Source organism: Panthera tigris, chromosome D1 (assembly GCF_018350195.1).
Source record: "Panthera tigris isolate Pti1 chromosome D1, P.tigris_Pti1_mat1.1, whole genome shotgun sequence".
In the NCBI taxonomy this organism is placed as follows: Eukaryota; Metazoa; Chordata; class Mammalia; order Carnivora; family Felidae; genus Panthera; species Panthera tigris.
In genome coordinates, this window is record NC_056669.1 from 56,967,167 (window position 1) to 56,981,869 (window position 14,703).

Consider the following 14,703-nt stretch of genomic DNA (forward strand, 5'->3'; position numbering starts at 1 on the left):
TTTTAATAAAATATAGGGGATTCTTAGGTGAGGGATTTGACCAGGTAACTCCAAGGGTCCTTCCAAGTTAGGTTCTATCACTAAATGATTCTAGAACTCTAAGATGGTGTGATTTTAAGTCTATGATTCTAGAATTTTATTAAAATGAGATAATCCTTATCTTCAAAGAACTTGCAATCTAGTGGATGAGGTGGGCAAATAGTTACTTTTGATAAGCATAATAAAAAGTCCTATAGAGTAAATGCAAGGCCCTGGAAGAATGGGGAAGGAACCAGGACTGTTTTCTCAAGGCTGATCTTAAGAACCACTCACGTTGGGGCGCCTGGGTGGCTCAGTCGGTTAAGCGGCCGACTTCGGCTCAGGTCATGATCTCGCGCTCCGTGAGTTTGAGCCCCGCATCAGGCTCCGTGCTGACAGCTCAGAGCCTGGAGCCTGTTTCAGATTCTGTGTCTCCCTCTCTCTGCCCCTCCCCCGTTCATGCTCTGTCTCTGTCTCAAAAAATGAATAAACGTTTAAAAAAAAGATTTAAAAAAAGAACCACTCACGTCAAAATCATTGGGAATCTTTTTTTTTTTTTTTTTTTTTTTTTTTTTTTTTTTTTTAATGTTTATTTCTGAGCTCCATTCCAGATCTCCTGGATTGGAACTTCTGGTGTGGCATCCAAGTCTACTTTATAAGAACGAGCTCCTAGGTGATTCTTAGGCAGACTGAAATTTGGTACTGCATGCCCAGAGTCAGGATGACTTTTCTGAGAGGTGATAATCGGACTGAGGAAAAGAAGTAGCTGGGTCAAAATACGTAACAGAAATAAAATGGCAGTACTGTGTTTTGATAAAGAATAGCAGTTTTGTACAGCATTCCCTCCATGTGGTAGATCTTTTCAAAATGATAGCACTTCTTAAATACAACCTGAGATTCTGTGATAAGGGCCCCAGATATCCTGGAACAGATCTTTGTTTACAAGGGAGCAAGATCTGGCCTCAGTTTATTATTAATTAGCCCAAGGTGGGAGGCTGTTAAAGAGGGCTCTGATAAGGACTCCCACAGAACCCCTGAGAGGCTATTCTCTGCCACTGTCCGCTCTGCTGCCCATAGCCTCCTGGTCCTCATTTTCCAGCTGCCTCTGGCTGCTTATCTTTTCTGGAGCCTGCAGTGTCATCAGCAAGAAAGTAATAGTGTGAGGGAGGGCCTGGTGGCCACAAGTGCAGGGTGTTCTGGGACATGAGGTACAGCTGGACAACAGTTGTGTGGGCATGTGGGGAGCTGTCGACACGTGGAAGGAGGAGCATAAGCTGGGGTGAAGGAGAGAAAGTGGCATAGTAGATTCTAAGTCTGAGCTCCGCTGCTGGCTTCTCGGTGAGCCTGGGCAAGTCCCTTCCCCAAGCTGGCCTCTGCATTCCTGCCTGGAAGAGACGGTTTGTGTGAGATGATTTCTCCAGTGACCACTGGCTTTAATATTTTGGATGCTACAATCTCATCTGACCCCAGCCACCACCGTGTGGTGAAGAATGCATGCCAGGAACCGTACCCATTTTACAGCGAGGAAGCTATGGCCCAGCACGGGGCAGTGACTTGCCCACCACCACACAGCCACTTAGGAGCAAAGCCTTATTCCCCCAGCACCCAATGTTCAGCCTCGCCTTTTGATCAGTCTCAGGCTGGATAAACTGAAGCAAAGTGAGAGGCATTTGGTCTCCCGTCCAGGAAGCAGGCGCTGCAAGAGACGGAAGGATCGGAGCCCTCGGCTGTGTAAGGCCAAGCAGCTGCGCGGAGGCGCCCTAAGTCAGCCAGAGTAGAAGTGGGTGTGCTGGGACCGGGCGGGGCTGGGGGAGGAGGCGCCCTGGGGAAGGTTAAAGGGAGCAGAGCGCGGGTCGGGGCGCAGAGCCGAGGGGGCGAGCTGTGTGCTAACTGGCCACCCGAGCGCCAAGGGGTGCTGTGCGGAGGCACTGGGGAGCACAGAGTGCGGTGTCCTACCGACGGACGGGCACCCCTCGGAGGCTTGCCGAGAGGCAGGTAAGGCGCACTAGCAGGGTCGGGAAAGCTGGGTTGCAGCTGAGGGTAGAAGTGAGGAGTCTTCCCGCTTCCCGGGAGAACGCCGACCCGAGGTGCGGAACGGCTCACGTACGGAGCTGATCCTCCCCCGACCCGAGCTGCAGGGATCCCGGGGCCCACGTGGCGCGGAGCTGGGCTCCTGGCACACCCAGCCTGAAAACCGTGGGGGCTTGCACCGGCACTCACAGGCCCCCGGACCGCGGCTCGAAAGCTCTTTCCACGTCCACAAATGTGCGTGCGAACACCGGCTGGTCCGCCGCGAGAGCACACGCAGAAACACCCTTCGGGGACCCTGCGTGGTCTTTTTGCTCTGCCGGAGCTGACTTGCCCATTTGCTACTGCATTGTGTCCTGCGCCTGGGGACTTTCAAAGGCACACCTTCTGTTGCTAATAACAGAGGTCTAGGTTGGGAGTCGGGAGACTGGAGTTCCAGTTTACAGGTTGTGTAAACCTGTGCAAGTCCCTTACCGGCTGTATGCCTTGTGCTTTCTTTCTTTCTTTTTTTTTTTTTAAACTTGTTTTATTTTTTATTTTTTTAAACTTACATCCAAATTAGTTAGCATATAGTGCAACAATGATTTCAGGAGTAGATTCCTTAGTGCCCCTTACCCATTTAGCCCATCCCCCTTCCCACAACCCCTGCAGTAACCCTGTTTGTTCTCCGTATTTATGAGTCTCTTCTGTTTTGTCCCCCTCCCTGTTTTTATATTAGTTTTGTTTCCCTTCCCTTATGTTCCTCTGTTTTGTCTTAAAGTCCTCATATGAATGAAGTCATATGATTTTTGTCTTTCTCTGACTGATTTCACTGAGCATAATACCCTCCAGTTCTATCCACGTACTTGCAAATGGCACGATTTCACTCTTTTTGATTGCGGAGTAATACTCCATTGTATATGTATACCACATCTTCTTTATCCATTCATCCATTGATGGACATTTGGGCTCTTTCCATACTTTGGCTATTGTTGATAGTGCTGCTATAAACATGGGGGTGCATGTGCCCCTTCGAAACAGCACACCTGTATCCCTTGGATAAATGCCTAGTAGTGCAATTGCTGGGTGTAGGGTAGTTCTATTTTTAGTTTTTTGAGGAACCTCCATACTGTTTTCCAGAGTGGCTGCACCAGCTTGCATTCCCATGCCTTGTGCTTTCTTTTCCTGGGTCACTACCTGTAGAATGGGCCTCTCCGTCTTGTTGCCCCACACTCCGTGTGACATGAGGGGAAAGAGGTCTGGACCTGGGTGGGATTCTCTTATCTAGAAAGTAGATGAGTTCAGACAGACCCTTGTATGAAGGCCCATGAAGAGTATCTCCTCCTTTCCCTCCTCCCCATCTTCACCAATTTGCATATGGGGAAACTGAGGCAGCAGGGAGATAGCTTGCCTAGGAACATACCAGGACCAGAGAGAAGCAAAACCCAAGCCTTCTCACTTCTAATCCAGGGCTCTCTCTACTTCACCTACAAAGGTGCATTGTAAAAGTGTAAGGTCCTCATTTTGTAATGCCATCTATCAACTTTGGTGGTTCCAAATGGAGGAGACCCCTGCCTGAGGCATGGAAACTGCTTTCATATTTTCTTGATTCCTCAAGATGATAACCAACAACGTTCTTCATCCCTCACTCACTTCATACATTTCAAAACACATTTCTATCCATACACTGAATGAGCAGGTGCTCAAAATACCTACTAAGAGGGAATTAAGGCAAAACCCCCATCTTACTGATGGGGAACATGAGGCCCAGAGTGGAGCCTTGACTTCACTGAGACACACAGCTAGACACAGCCAAATAGGGGCAGGTCTCTTGATTCCAATTCCTGTGTGTTCTCCATTAACTATAGGACTACCAAATGGTACCCCTCAATGGAAAGGGACTACAAGGGCTGATCAGAGTATGAGAAACAAGGAAGGCTTCTGAAGGAGGAAAGTGTGTCAAGAATCAAGAAGAGTAATAAGAACCTGTTGGCTTCTTCAGAGGATAGAGAACTAAGGCAGTGGGCGTGGGGCAACACTTGGTAATCTGGAGGTGGGGTAGAAAAACAGAAAAGAAAACCAGGTGACCCGACTGCCCAATAATTGTCTCTTATGTTTCTATAATACTTGGCAATTTCTAAAACACCTTCCTCTGTTGTCTCCTCCAGTTCCCATGTGAGGTAAACAGGGCAGGGATAATTATCCCATCTCATACATGAGTTTCAGAGGAAATAAATGCAGTGCTCAAGGTCACATACCCAAGCATACAGCCAAGATTGGAACCATGAAACGCACACATGAAAGGCAAAATCACAGGCTGGGTGACTGGAAATTGGACTGTGTGTGTGCAGTGGTTGGGTGTGTGTGGCCACACCCCGAGTAGGTACACAGGGAAGAGGGTGGCAAAGCCACTGCTAGTGTTTTGGGGCCAAGAATGTTTGCCCTTTGGATTGAATGGGATTCAGGTGCAGGGAACATCTGGGCTTTCAAAGAAGTCTTAGAATTCCTTCTCCTCTGAGTCACTTCCCCACCTGACTGAGACACCTTCTTTTCTTTGAGCCACCCCTTCCCCAGACCAAATCAAATATGTTTTGGCCTGCTCTTGCTTTTTAAGTACTGTAAGCTGTTTTCATGAATGTCTATGTGTGTACTGGATAGGGGATGGTCTAATAAGAAATGGCATTGATTCATTTTTTTTAATCAATTTTTAAAATGTTTAGTTATTTGTTTTGAGAGATAAAGGGAGAGAGAACACAAGCAGGGGAGGGACAGAGAGAAAGGGAAAGAGAAAATCCCAAGCAGGCTCCACACTGTCAGTGCAGAGCCTGATGCAGGGCTCGAACCCACAAACCATGAGATCATGACCTGAGCCAAAATCAAGAGTCAGATGCTTAACCAACTGAGCCACCCAGGTGCCCCTGATTCATTTATTCTTGAGTGCCTACTATGTGCTTGGGCCCAGGGCATAAAGAAGTATATGAGGCACAGGTCCCTGCCCTCACACCTCACAGCACATAGTTTAGCATACATATCTACATATATCTATACCTATACACACATACACTTTCAGTACAGCATAGTGCTCTAATAGGGTTTTATGCAAAGCACTTTAGGAACAGACAAGAGGGAAAGACTAATTGGCTAGGGAGTGGGGAAGGGGGTCTCTCAGGAGGGGGTCTATAGAGGTGACATTAGAGCTGGGCCTTTAAGGATGAGTAGGAGTTCACCAGGAAGATAAAAAGAGGAAGGAAACTCCTCTGCCTAAGAAAACAGCATAAGGAAAGGCAAGAGGTGTGCAAATGTGAGGAATGTTTGGAGAATGGTCTGTAACTCAGTACCAGTTGGCACAGGGAACTGGAGAGAGGCAGGGTCATATCCAAAGAAGCTTCAATGACAATCTGAGAAGGTTAGACTTTCCTACAGGCAACGGGGAACTGATACTAGAAAGGTCCGTGGATGCAATACCAATTTGTGATCCCAGTTCACGGGGCTGTGAGACCTTGTGCAAGTGGTTTCCTCAGGGAGGGGGTGCTCTATTTTCCTGTTTGGATGGGGATTGTACTAACAACATAATTATTAAGATCCCTTTCAGCTCAGATTCTATCTCTGTCTCCTTCCAACTCTTTGTTAAGGTCCATACCTTGAACTCCTCCTCCCACTCCACTGGCTCCCCAGTCCATGTGGTGATAAGATTACCAGAGGGACCAATGGCAAAATTGTGTGGTCCCAGGGATTGTCTTTGGATCTCCATCTGCTTTGTGTGACTTTTTCCCCCTCACGTCTCTTTACCACATTTCTAAACACTTAAGATGTTCACTCTGAAAGAGTAGCTAAAACAGAGCAGTGGGAAAACCAAAAGAACCGATGGCGGAGTTTCATTTTTCCCCAGAGAAACCTGAAAGAAAACCTAAGATGCCCAGTTCATCCTTCAGATGACAGCTTTACAGCTCCACCCCCAGGTTAGACACCTTTGAGTTCTAACTCACAGGGATGGGGAGTTGGGGGATGAGGTACCTGGCTGGCTCAGTTGGAGCATGTGACTCGAGTTCAAGCCCCATGTTGGGCATAGAGCTTACTTAAAAAACAAACAAACAAACGAAAAAAACATTTAGGAAGAATCTGTTAAGGTGCAGGAAATAGAAATAGCAATAGAGTGTGGAAGAGGAGAGTGAGCCTGGCGTTTTGGGGGATCAGGAGTGGGTCTAGAGCAGAAAGGACCATAGGAGATGAGATTATAAAAGAAGGTTAACTCCTCGTCCAAAACATGCCAACATCCACCCCCCTCCCCCATCCCTACTAGATCCTCGATTGGTGAGAATCTGCAGTACAGGAAAAAGTATGGAGTTAGAGGATATGATGCTACAGGACACGAGAAGACTGTGTTCCATATGATGCACAACTCAGATGCCAGGGAATGTTGCCATTGGTAGTGGAAAGAGCACCTTAACAGCACATGCCCCCAAAGACCTCGGTCCTCATCAGAGCTCTGCCCGTCACTAGTCGTGTCATTTTGGGCAAGTCACCCTCCCTCTCAGAGCTTCCATTTCCCCATCTACAAAATGGAGGCGTTGGCCTAGAATCTAGATTCTAAATAATCTTTACAATCTCTTTCAGCATGGTCAGTTCCTATTAACTGGTCTATCTTCTGTTTCAAGTTAAGAACTCTCCGGAGCAGAGCTCTATCTGCCCCATTATGAACTTTATAATCAGTGACTATCTTGACAAGGGAAGCCAAGGAGCTCAGAAAGAGGAACAAAATTCTCATTGTTGCCAACTGCCAATCCTTGGACCTAGAGGCAGTTCACAGAGAACCAACCCATTCTTCATCAGCTTTCTGTCTCTCCTGACCCAGCAATGCCCTTGCACCCAGGCCCTCATTCCTACCCCAACCCAGTACCTAAAGATAATGTAAGAGTGACTTCTTTGCTTCCCCTGTCAGAACCACAAACTTCCAGGTCTATCCAGAGGCCCCAGAAGGAGGATCTGAGGGATCAATGATTTCATGAACTTTTACTGCCCTCACTGAACCCTGCATTGGAGCCCACCCCATCCCCCACACTGTCCGTCCACCCTCATTTTCTGCACAGAGTCTCCCTCCTTCCCTGGCTAGATCGCCTGGACAGATGAACTGTTAAGAAAAAAAGCCAAAGTCAACTGACTTGGCTCTCAGTTTATCTAGGCAGGAATATTCAGTGTAACTTAATCCTTGTCTCAGGTACATCTTTAATCTGTGAGAAAAAAGTCTGCAGCCTTCCTTATCTTGTGATTCAGGGGCTTAAAAAGACCCCAAAACACCTCTCCCACCAACCTGTCCAATCTCCCATAATCTCACAGTGTGGTTTTGTGATCTGTACCTTTGTGGGATGTTAGAGTTTACTGCAACCTTGCCAGATTACATAGTTAAAATGCCTTCATTTTATAGATGCAGACAGAAGCTGAGGCCCAGAAAAGGGAAGTCACGTGCCCAAAGTCACACAAGTAGCAACTGAACCAAGACAGCTCCTTGGGTTTCCATTTCCTTAACTGTAAGATGAGGGAGGTTAACTAAAGGTTAGACGAAATGGCCTCTGAAGGTCCCGCCAGCCTCTGCTCTGCAAAAATAAAACCGTCACCACCCCTGTGCGGCACCTGGTACCAGACGCTGCAATTTTCTTCTTTAATTTTCACAATGAGTTTTGCTACAGATAGTGCTGATGCTGTGATCATGTATTACCCAGTCTCTCCAAATAGGTTCATTGGAAACATCATTTGTGCCTATGTAAAATATCAACCCACTGCCAGCTGCCACCCTGCCACACACATCATTCCCTTGGGGCTCAGGCTCTTTGAACCTTTTAGAGACTTCTGTTAAGATACCTGTACCCTTAGGAAAGGGAATATTTTAGTCTGCACTATTGGCAGCTCCCCGAGCAGGAGTCCACATGTTAAACTGAGGTTTATCACAAAGTCACCCAGTAGAGACATCGCGGGCCTGGGGTTGGGGGACAGCAATCAGATGTCCCTTAGCCACTGCACAGTTCCTGTAACTGCAACCCTAGGCTGGTCTGACCCAGCTGCTGCATAAAGGGGAGGGGAAGTGGGGGGTGCACAGCAAAGCTATTGCACAACCCTTGGGGCCCCAGCCTTAGGAGATCCACCCTGGTTCTGAAGATTTTTCTGTGTGTCTGATTTCTTCCTTCCCTGCCTCCTCCCCTGTTTTCCAGCACTGGGCCTTTCCTTCTCAGCTCTCAATGTCAACACTGAGACCCCAGATGTGTCCAGAGACACCCTGAAGAAGCTGAGGGGCAGGGGAGCCTTAGGGCACCCACAGAGAGATTTCTGAAGCTGATTCAGAGCCAGAGAATTTGCCTACTATTTGGTGAGTCTTCCAGATATAGGTTCTCCTTCCTCTGCCCTGTCAGTTAAAACTACTTTGCAAAGGATTTCTAAGAAAACTGGTAACAGTGACTGCTCCGGGAAAGAGTCCTGGACCACTGGGAATAGGGAGACTTCGTCTTCACTGCATGTACTGTGTATACATACTTACTAGATTTAAACATTTTTTTCACCATAATAAAAGTGTATGCTCAAGCAAGCCTGGAGGGAGGCAGGACAGGGATAACAGTCTTTTGTTGTTGTTTTTAATCATGGTTTAAAAAATACATGAAATTTACCATTTTAACTATTTTTAAGTATACAGCTCAGTATCATTAACTGTATTCACATCGTTGTGCAACAAATCTCTAGAACTTTTTCATCTTGCAAAATTGAAACTCAACCCATTGAATAACTCCCGATGATAATCATTTCGACAGATGAGAAAACTAAAGCCAGAACATGGCAAGAAGCCCATTTCTTTCAAAGTGGGATCCTCGCGCCTGGGTGGCTCAGTCGGTTAAGTGTCCGACTTCAGCTCAGGTCACGATCTCGTGGTCCGTGAGTTCCAGCCCGCGTCGGGCTCTGGGCTGACGGCTCAGAGCCTGGAGGCTGCTTCCGATTCTGTGTCTCCCTCTCTCTCTGCCTCTCCCCCATTCATGCTTTGTCTCTCTCTGTCTCAAAAATAAATAAACGTTAAAAAAAAATTCAAAGTGGGATCCTCCAGGCACTCCATCTATCTGTTACCTGCCTGTAAAACTGTCCAAGGCTCCTTCTTCCCTAAGCCATTCCCCACATACCTCTCACAAATCACATCTGTGAGATCTTAACTCCTGCCCCCACCTTGTCATCCCCATGGTCCCAACTCAGGACTCAGTGTCTTCTGCCTGAACTATTTCAGGACCCTTGTCATTAGGCTCCCTGCCTCAATTCTTGCCTCCTCCAGTCCATATGGCAGCCTGACTGTCCTTTCAAAGCACAGATCTCATCACTGTATTCCCTTTTAAAATACTGTTCCATGGCTCTTCCCCAACTACAGGATAAAGTTCCAACTCTGCAGCCTGGCACTCAAGGCTCTCCATGATCTACTTCAGAGAAGTCTCTCTATCCCATGTTCTATGTTGTTGTTTTTTTTTTTAATTTAAATTTTAATGTTTGTTTTTGAGAGAAAGAGACAGAAAATGAGCAGGGGCGGGGCAGAGAGAGAGGGAGACACAGAATCCAAAGCAGGCCCCAGGCTCTAAGCTGTCAGCACAGAGCTCAAAGTGGGGCTTGAGCTCATGAACCATGAGACCGCGACCTGAGCTGAAGTCAGCTGCTTAACCGACTGAACCACCCAGGTGCCCCTCTTCTAAACATTCTTGTTGTCATGCTTGTTTACCTCTTTGCTTTTCTTGCCTTCTCTACTTCCTAAAAGCCCTTCGAGGTCCAATTCAAATGCCTCTGTCACTGAGTACTCTCTGAGCCTTGATCAGAATTTGTCCCTTCTTTCTCTAAGCCCCAGTAGCCCTTGGCTTGTTGCCTTCATAATACATCAGCTGGCAATGTCCCTAAGTTCAGGGACCGGGTTTGAGCCTCCGCAAGCTCCCAGCATGAGGCCTGCCTAACAGTGGGCCTCCATACATGATGACTGGCTGAATGATGAGTTGAGCCATTAATTTCATTGTGCTGCTCCTGTTTTCCATTGGTCCATACAAGGGAAGAAGAAGGCACAAATTTCTTACCTGACAATTGAGGTAGTAGATGAGAATCTCTGCCTTCTGGATCTTAACTCCACGAGCCCTTGTTCTCTTTCCCTCCTCCGTCCAGACAAGGTAGTTCAAGTACTACTTACCAGGGAGCCCCAAAGGCCTTGCACGAAATGTAGGCCAGTCCTGGGTGATTGCTGTATTATTTAAATTCTTTCCCCTAACTTCTTCATTCATAGAGTTGTTCATGAATATTGATCATGGTCATAACAGTCATCTTTTGTTTGGAAGAGACCATATGTAATATTCAAGTTTGTTAGTTTCAGTTAGGTTGACATATCTACCTGGATAAAGGAGGGCTTTGGAACCAGTTAGTGAACTCTGAGTGATTGGCCTGTAGAAAAGTCCCTAAAATAGCCATTTTTACTGGAGACTATTGAAGGAAGAACAGCCAGTTACTAGGTAGACCCCTGGGGAAACACAACACCCAGCCAGTCTCAGGGTAATCCCCTAGACTTGAGGGAGAGATACAGTCCTACTGACCAGGAGCATGTGGTCTGCTAATACCCTTATCAATAACAAGAGAATAGCCACACAGTGCCTTACATGTAAGTGCTGGTCAAAAGGGAGGGCTGCAACAATAAAGCTTGTGGAATATGGTTAAAGGATAGAGAGCACTCAATGAAGTCTTCCTGAAAGAAGTGAGTGTGGATGGAGCCTTGCTTAAAGAGAATGACATGATTTTTCAGAGATTAGGATACAAGGTTGTCTTTGGATGTTTTTCTATATTATGGACTAAGGATCTCTAAGAAGAAGAGGAAGGAACATTTATTATACACCAGGTACACAGTGACTTTGTGCCAGAAGGCAGGAGAGTTGAGGTGCCTGTCTCTTCCCTCTCTGGGGTAGGAAAGCTCCAAACCAGACTGAGTGTTCCTTTCACTCCCCTGCCCTCAGGTTCAACCCTGTCCTTCTTTTCCCTGGTGTCTTCAGTGGTTATCAGCCTCTCCCTGTTTCCCCCACCGCCTCTTTTCCAACAGAATTTCCCCTAAATAGCTAGCAATACCTAGAGCATTTGGGACATAATGTGCTTAAGAGATCAAATGACCCAGCCTCTGGCCTCCAGGTAGGGTGAAATTTAAGCCATCCCCAAACTTCTTATAAATGCTGTCCATGGAATATAAAAAAAACTGTGCTGAAGGAGGACTCTGGGTAATGTCTTCTGACGGTGCCACACAGTCCTGCCGAGAGCTGGCCCGGGAGCCAAAGGAGCTGTAAGCCGGCCATCACAGAGAGGGACTCTGTCTTGGCTCTACTTCCAATATTCTCTGTGATCATGGACAGGCCACTTAATTCTCTCTGGGCCTCAGCTTCCCTTTGTATAAAAATGGAAGGAATTAGAGTAAATAATCCCTAAAGCCCTTGTAGCCTAAAGCTCGGTGATTTATAGAATCAAAAAAAAAAAAAAAAAAGAAAGATTAATATGGGTTACAATGGTTGAGGAAGGCTTTATTCCACAAGTATTTATTGAGCACCTACTGGGTGCTGTCTTAAGTGCTTGCCTATAGCAGTTAGTAAAACAGACATAGTCCCTGCCTTCATTGACCTGGCAGTCTAGTGGAGAAGACAGACAAGTAAACTAATAGGTAGAATAAACTGTGATGTTGGGATTTTCGCTGGGGTTTGTGGGAGTCGGGATGGAATTCAAGCTGCAGATGACAGAAGCTATCCCCTTTCTCTTTTCTGTCACCAACAGAGCGTCCTCCAGTTCTTTGCCCACTTCAATCCCTTTTGCCATGGAGACCACCAACGGGACTGAGACTTGGTACAAAAGCCTGCACGCTGTGCTGAAGGCTCTAAATGCCACTATTCACAGCAACCTGCTCTGCCGGCCAGGGCCAGACAACCTGACAGAGAAGCGGCGGGCCAGCCTACCTGGCCGTGATGACAACTCCTACATGTACATTCTCTTTGTCATGTTTCTATTTGCTGTCACTGTGGGCAGCCTCATCCTGGGATATACCCGCTCCCGCAAAGTGGACAAGCGCAGTGATCCCTATCACGTGTACATCAAGAACCGTGTGTCTATGATCTGATGCTAGGGGACCAGGAATGGCAGAATATCAAGACACCAGAACTCAGTGCTGGACCACATCAGGCCTCAGTGTCCCCATCTATAAGATCAACAAGAAAAAGGGCTAGAAGAAATCATTAGGGTGGGAGGAGAGGGGCTGGGAGACCTGGGCCTTGCGGATAAAGATTTTTTTTTCCAGCAAAAGTAGACTTTTGGGAGCCCCATGAACAAATATATAGAAGTGGCAAAAGATAGTAACCACTACTGGTCCAGCGGCTGGAGTACTGGGAGCTAGGAGCTGGAGGCTGGAGGAAGGAGAAAAGGAAGTTGTAGCAGAAGCAAATGAAACGGGAAGATGCACAGAGGACATGTTTTTTGATGCGTTATCTTCAAGGACCATGAAAAGCAGCAGTGATTACCATATCACAGATAAGAAATGAGTAACGTTACTTATTTATATTTGTTCACATTTTATATTTTTCCAGACATTTAACATTTGTGATTTTACCCCCTGTGAGGGAAGCAAATTAAGTACCATTCTGCCCACCTGGGCCAGAGTAGTGCCATAGCTGGAACGTAGGAGCTCTGGTTTCCTTGCCTAGTGCTTTTTAAACATGGGACAGGATCCAGGCCTGAAACTTACACAATCCTGGGGGTCCCCTTAAGAAAAAGAATTCAAAATAATTTTGCTTTTGCAAATATTACAAAAACATATTGCCATGTCAATACATTACTAAGACCCCTCCCAAGACCCTAAGGAGCCATGCAAGTGCAGGGCCCTGAATGTTAAGGCTCTTTAGTTCCATGATTCGTGCACTTCTCCAGCCAGGTCACAGTGCCCTTCCGAGCCACATCTCCAATCACTAACTCTAACACAGCCTCTTCTGATTTGATTAAACTCTGGGAAGAATTTTCTGACACCAAATTGAAATCTGCTTCTAGAAGGTTATTATCACACCTAGAAGATTACCATATTAAAAGAAGGAGAGCATGCAAGGCAGGTACCTGGTTCAGTGGAAGGATTCTGGTACATGAACTGAGTGGTCATGCCTTTCTCTGATCCTTTTCCCACCTCCTCACAATGAAACAGTTCAACTTGAAAGTCTCTAAGAGCTCTACTAGTTCTGACATTCTGGTCTTCACATACATTAGATTAAAACCATAAAATTGTGTTTGTAGGTCAAAAGCAGCTGAATATCAGTAGTTTTCATATGGTTCAGCCTAATATGTGCAATGTGACGAGTGAATATCTTACAAGCTACAAATCCCCAGCTGGAACCTCGCACTGTTCTGTTTGATTTCTGTTTAAGGGATGTACAAAGGGTCTCCAGAAAGCCCTATTGAAACATACATATTTGTATATAGCAAAAACCCTGAAAGAATATTTTGATAGTAATTATCTCTGAAAAAGGATTGTGATTTTCCCTTTTTTACTTAAAAAATTATGTAATATTTGATTTATCTGACCATAAGTATGCTACTTGTATAATCGGGGGCGGGGGGGGGGAAGCTACTTCCACCTTGAAAAAATAAAAATAAATGCTTGTGTGTTTCTTGAATGGAAGATACAGAACACATTCATTCCCATGAGCAGTCAGTTGTGTTAACTCCCTGCAAATCTGTGCTGAGCCCCATATGTGCTCAAGCCTTTCCTTAATTTTTTTTTTTTTAATGCTTATTTATTTATTTTGAGAGAGTGAGCATGAGCAGGGGAGGGGCAGAGAGAGGGAGAGAAAATCCCAAGCAGGCTCCATGCTGTCAGCGCAGAGCCCGACGTGGGACTCAGTCCCACACCCTGAGATCATACCTGAGCTGAAATCAAGAGTCAGATGCTTAACTGACTAAGCCACCCAGGCATAGCTTTCCTTAGCTCTTCGTGAAGGAGAAGGTAGAGACCTATTTAAGAAGATTTGACATATGGGAAGACAATGATTCAGAAGTCTACAGTTGAATGAGACTTTAGAGACCACCCAGTCCAAAGTCCCAAATAGGAAATGGAATCAAGAATAGGAATGAATGGTCAGGCTAGAAGGGTTTTAAGAAATGAGATTGGGTAGATTTTGAGGAGTCAGACAAAGGTAGAATTTGAACTGAGTTTTGAAAAGATAGGACTGATCTAAGTGGGCACAGCAAAAGAAGAAAACAAACCAAGGGAAGCTTGAGGGTAGAAATGTGGTGAAACCACACGCCTAAAGAGAGTGGTTGGCTGGGAAATTGGGCAGGAAGCAGATCCAGTGTGGCAACTCTGGGACTTCAGTGTCCCTAACCATGGTAGTGGCTCTCCTTCACAGAGTCCTTATGCTTACAGGATTAAATAATAAAATAATATAAATTCTTTTGCTTGCAAGTTGCAGAAACCCGGTGTATATTAGCATTAACAGGAAAGAGGATTTGTTGAAGGGAGCATGGAGCAGTCAGTCACAAGTTCAAAAGAAGAGCTACTCCTGAGTAGCACCGGGGCAACTCCTGAGCACCAGGGCAGCTCCTGAGCCTAGAACTACTTATTTGCCTGAATTCACAAAGTAAGGGCTCTATATACCTCGTTACTACCCTCTCCACCCT

The 14,703-nt window shown here is 46.1% G+C and overlaps 1 protein-coding gene across 2 annotated transcripts; it reads left to right on the forward strand.

Moving 5' to 3' along the window:
• The first annotated feature begins 1,868 nt into the window (after window positions 1-1,868).
• On the forward strand, window positions 1,869-13,646 carry KCNE3 (potassium voltage-gated channel subfamily E regulatory subunit 3). 2 transcript variants are annotated; one of them, XM_007080851.3, is made up of 3 exons: window positions 1,869-2,013; window positions 8,229-8,383; window positions 11,824-13,646. In XM_007080851.3, exon 3 carries the CDS (start codon window positions 11,864-11,866, stop codon window positions 12,161-12,163), a length of 300 nt encoding a protein of 99 aa, XP_007080913.1. In that variant the 5' UTR covers window positions 1,869-2,013; window positions 8,229-8,383; window positions 11,824-11,863; the 3' UTR covers window positions 12,164-13,646. The 2 variants fall into 2 exon arrangements, with proteins under 2 accessions (XP_007080913.1, XP_007080915.1); XM_007080853.3 differs by lacking the exon at window positions 8,229-8,383.
• The last annotated feature ends 1,057 nt before the right edge of the window (window positions 13,647-14,703 follow it).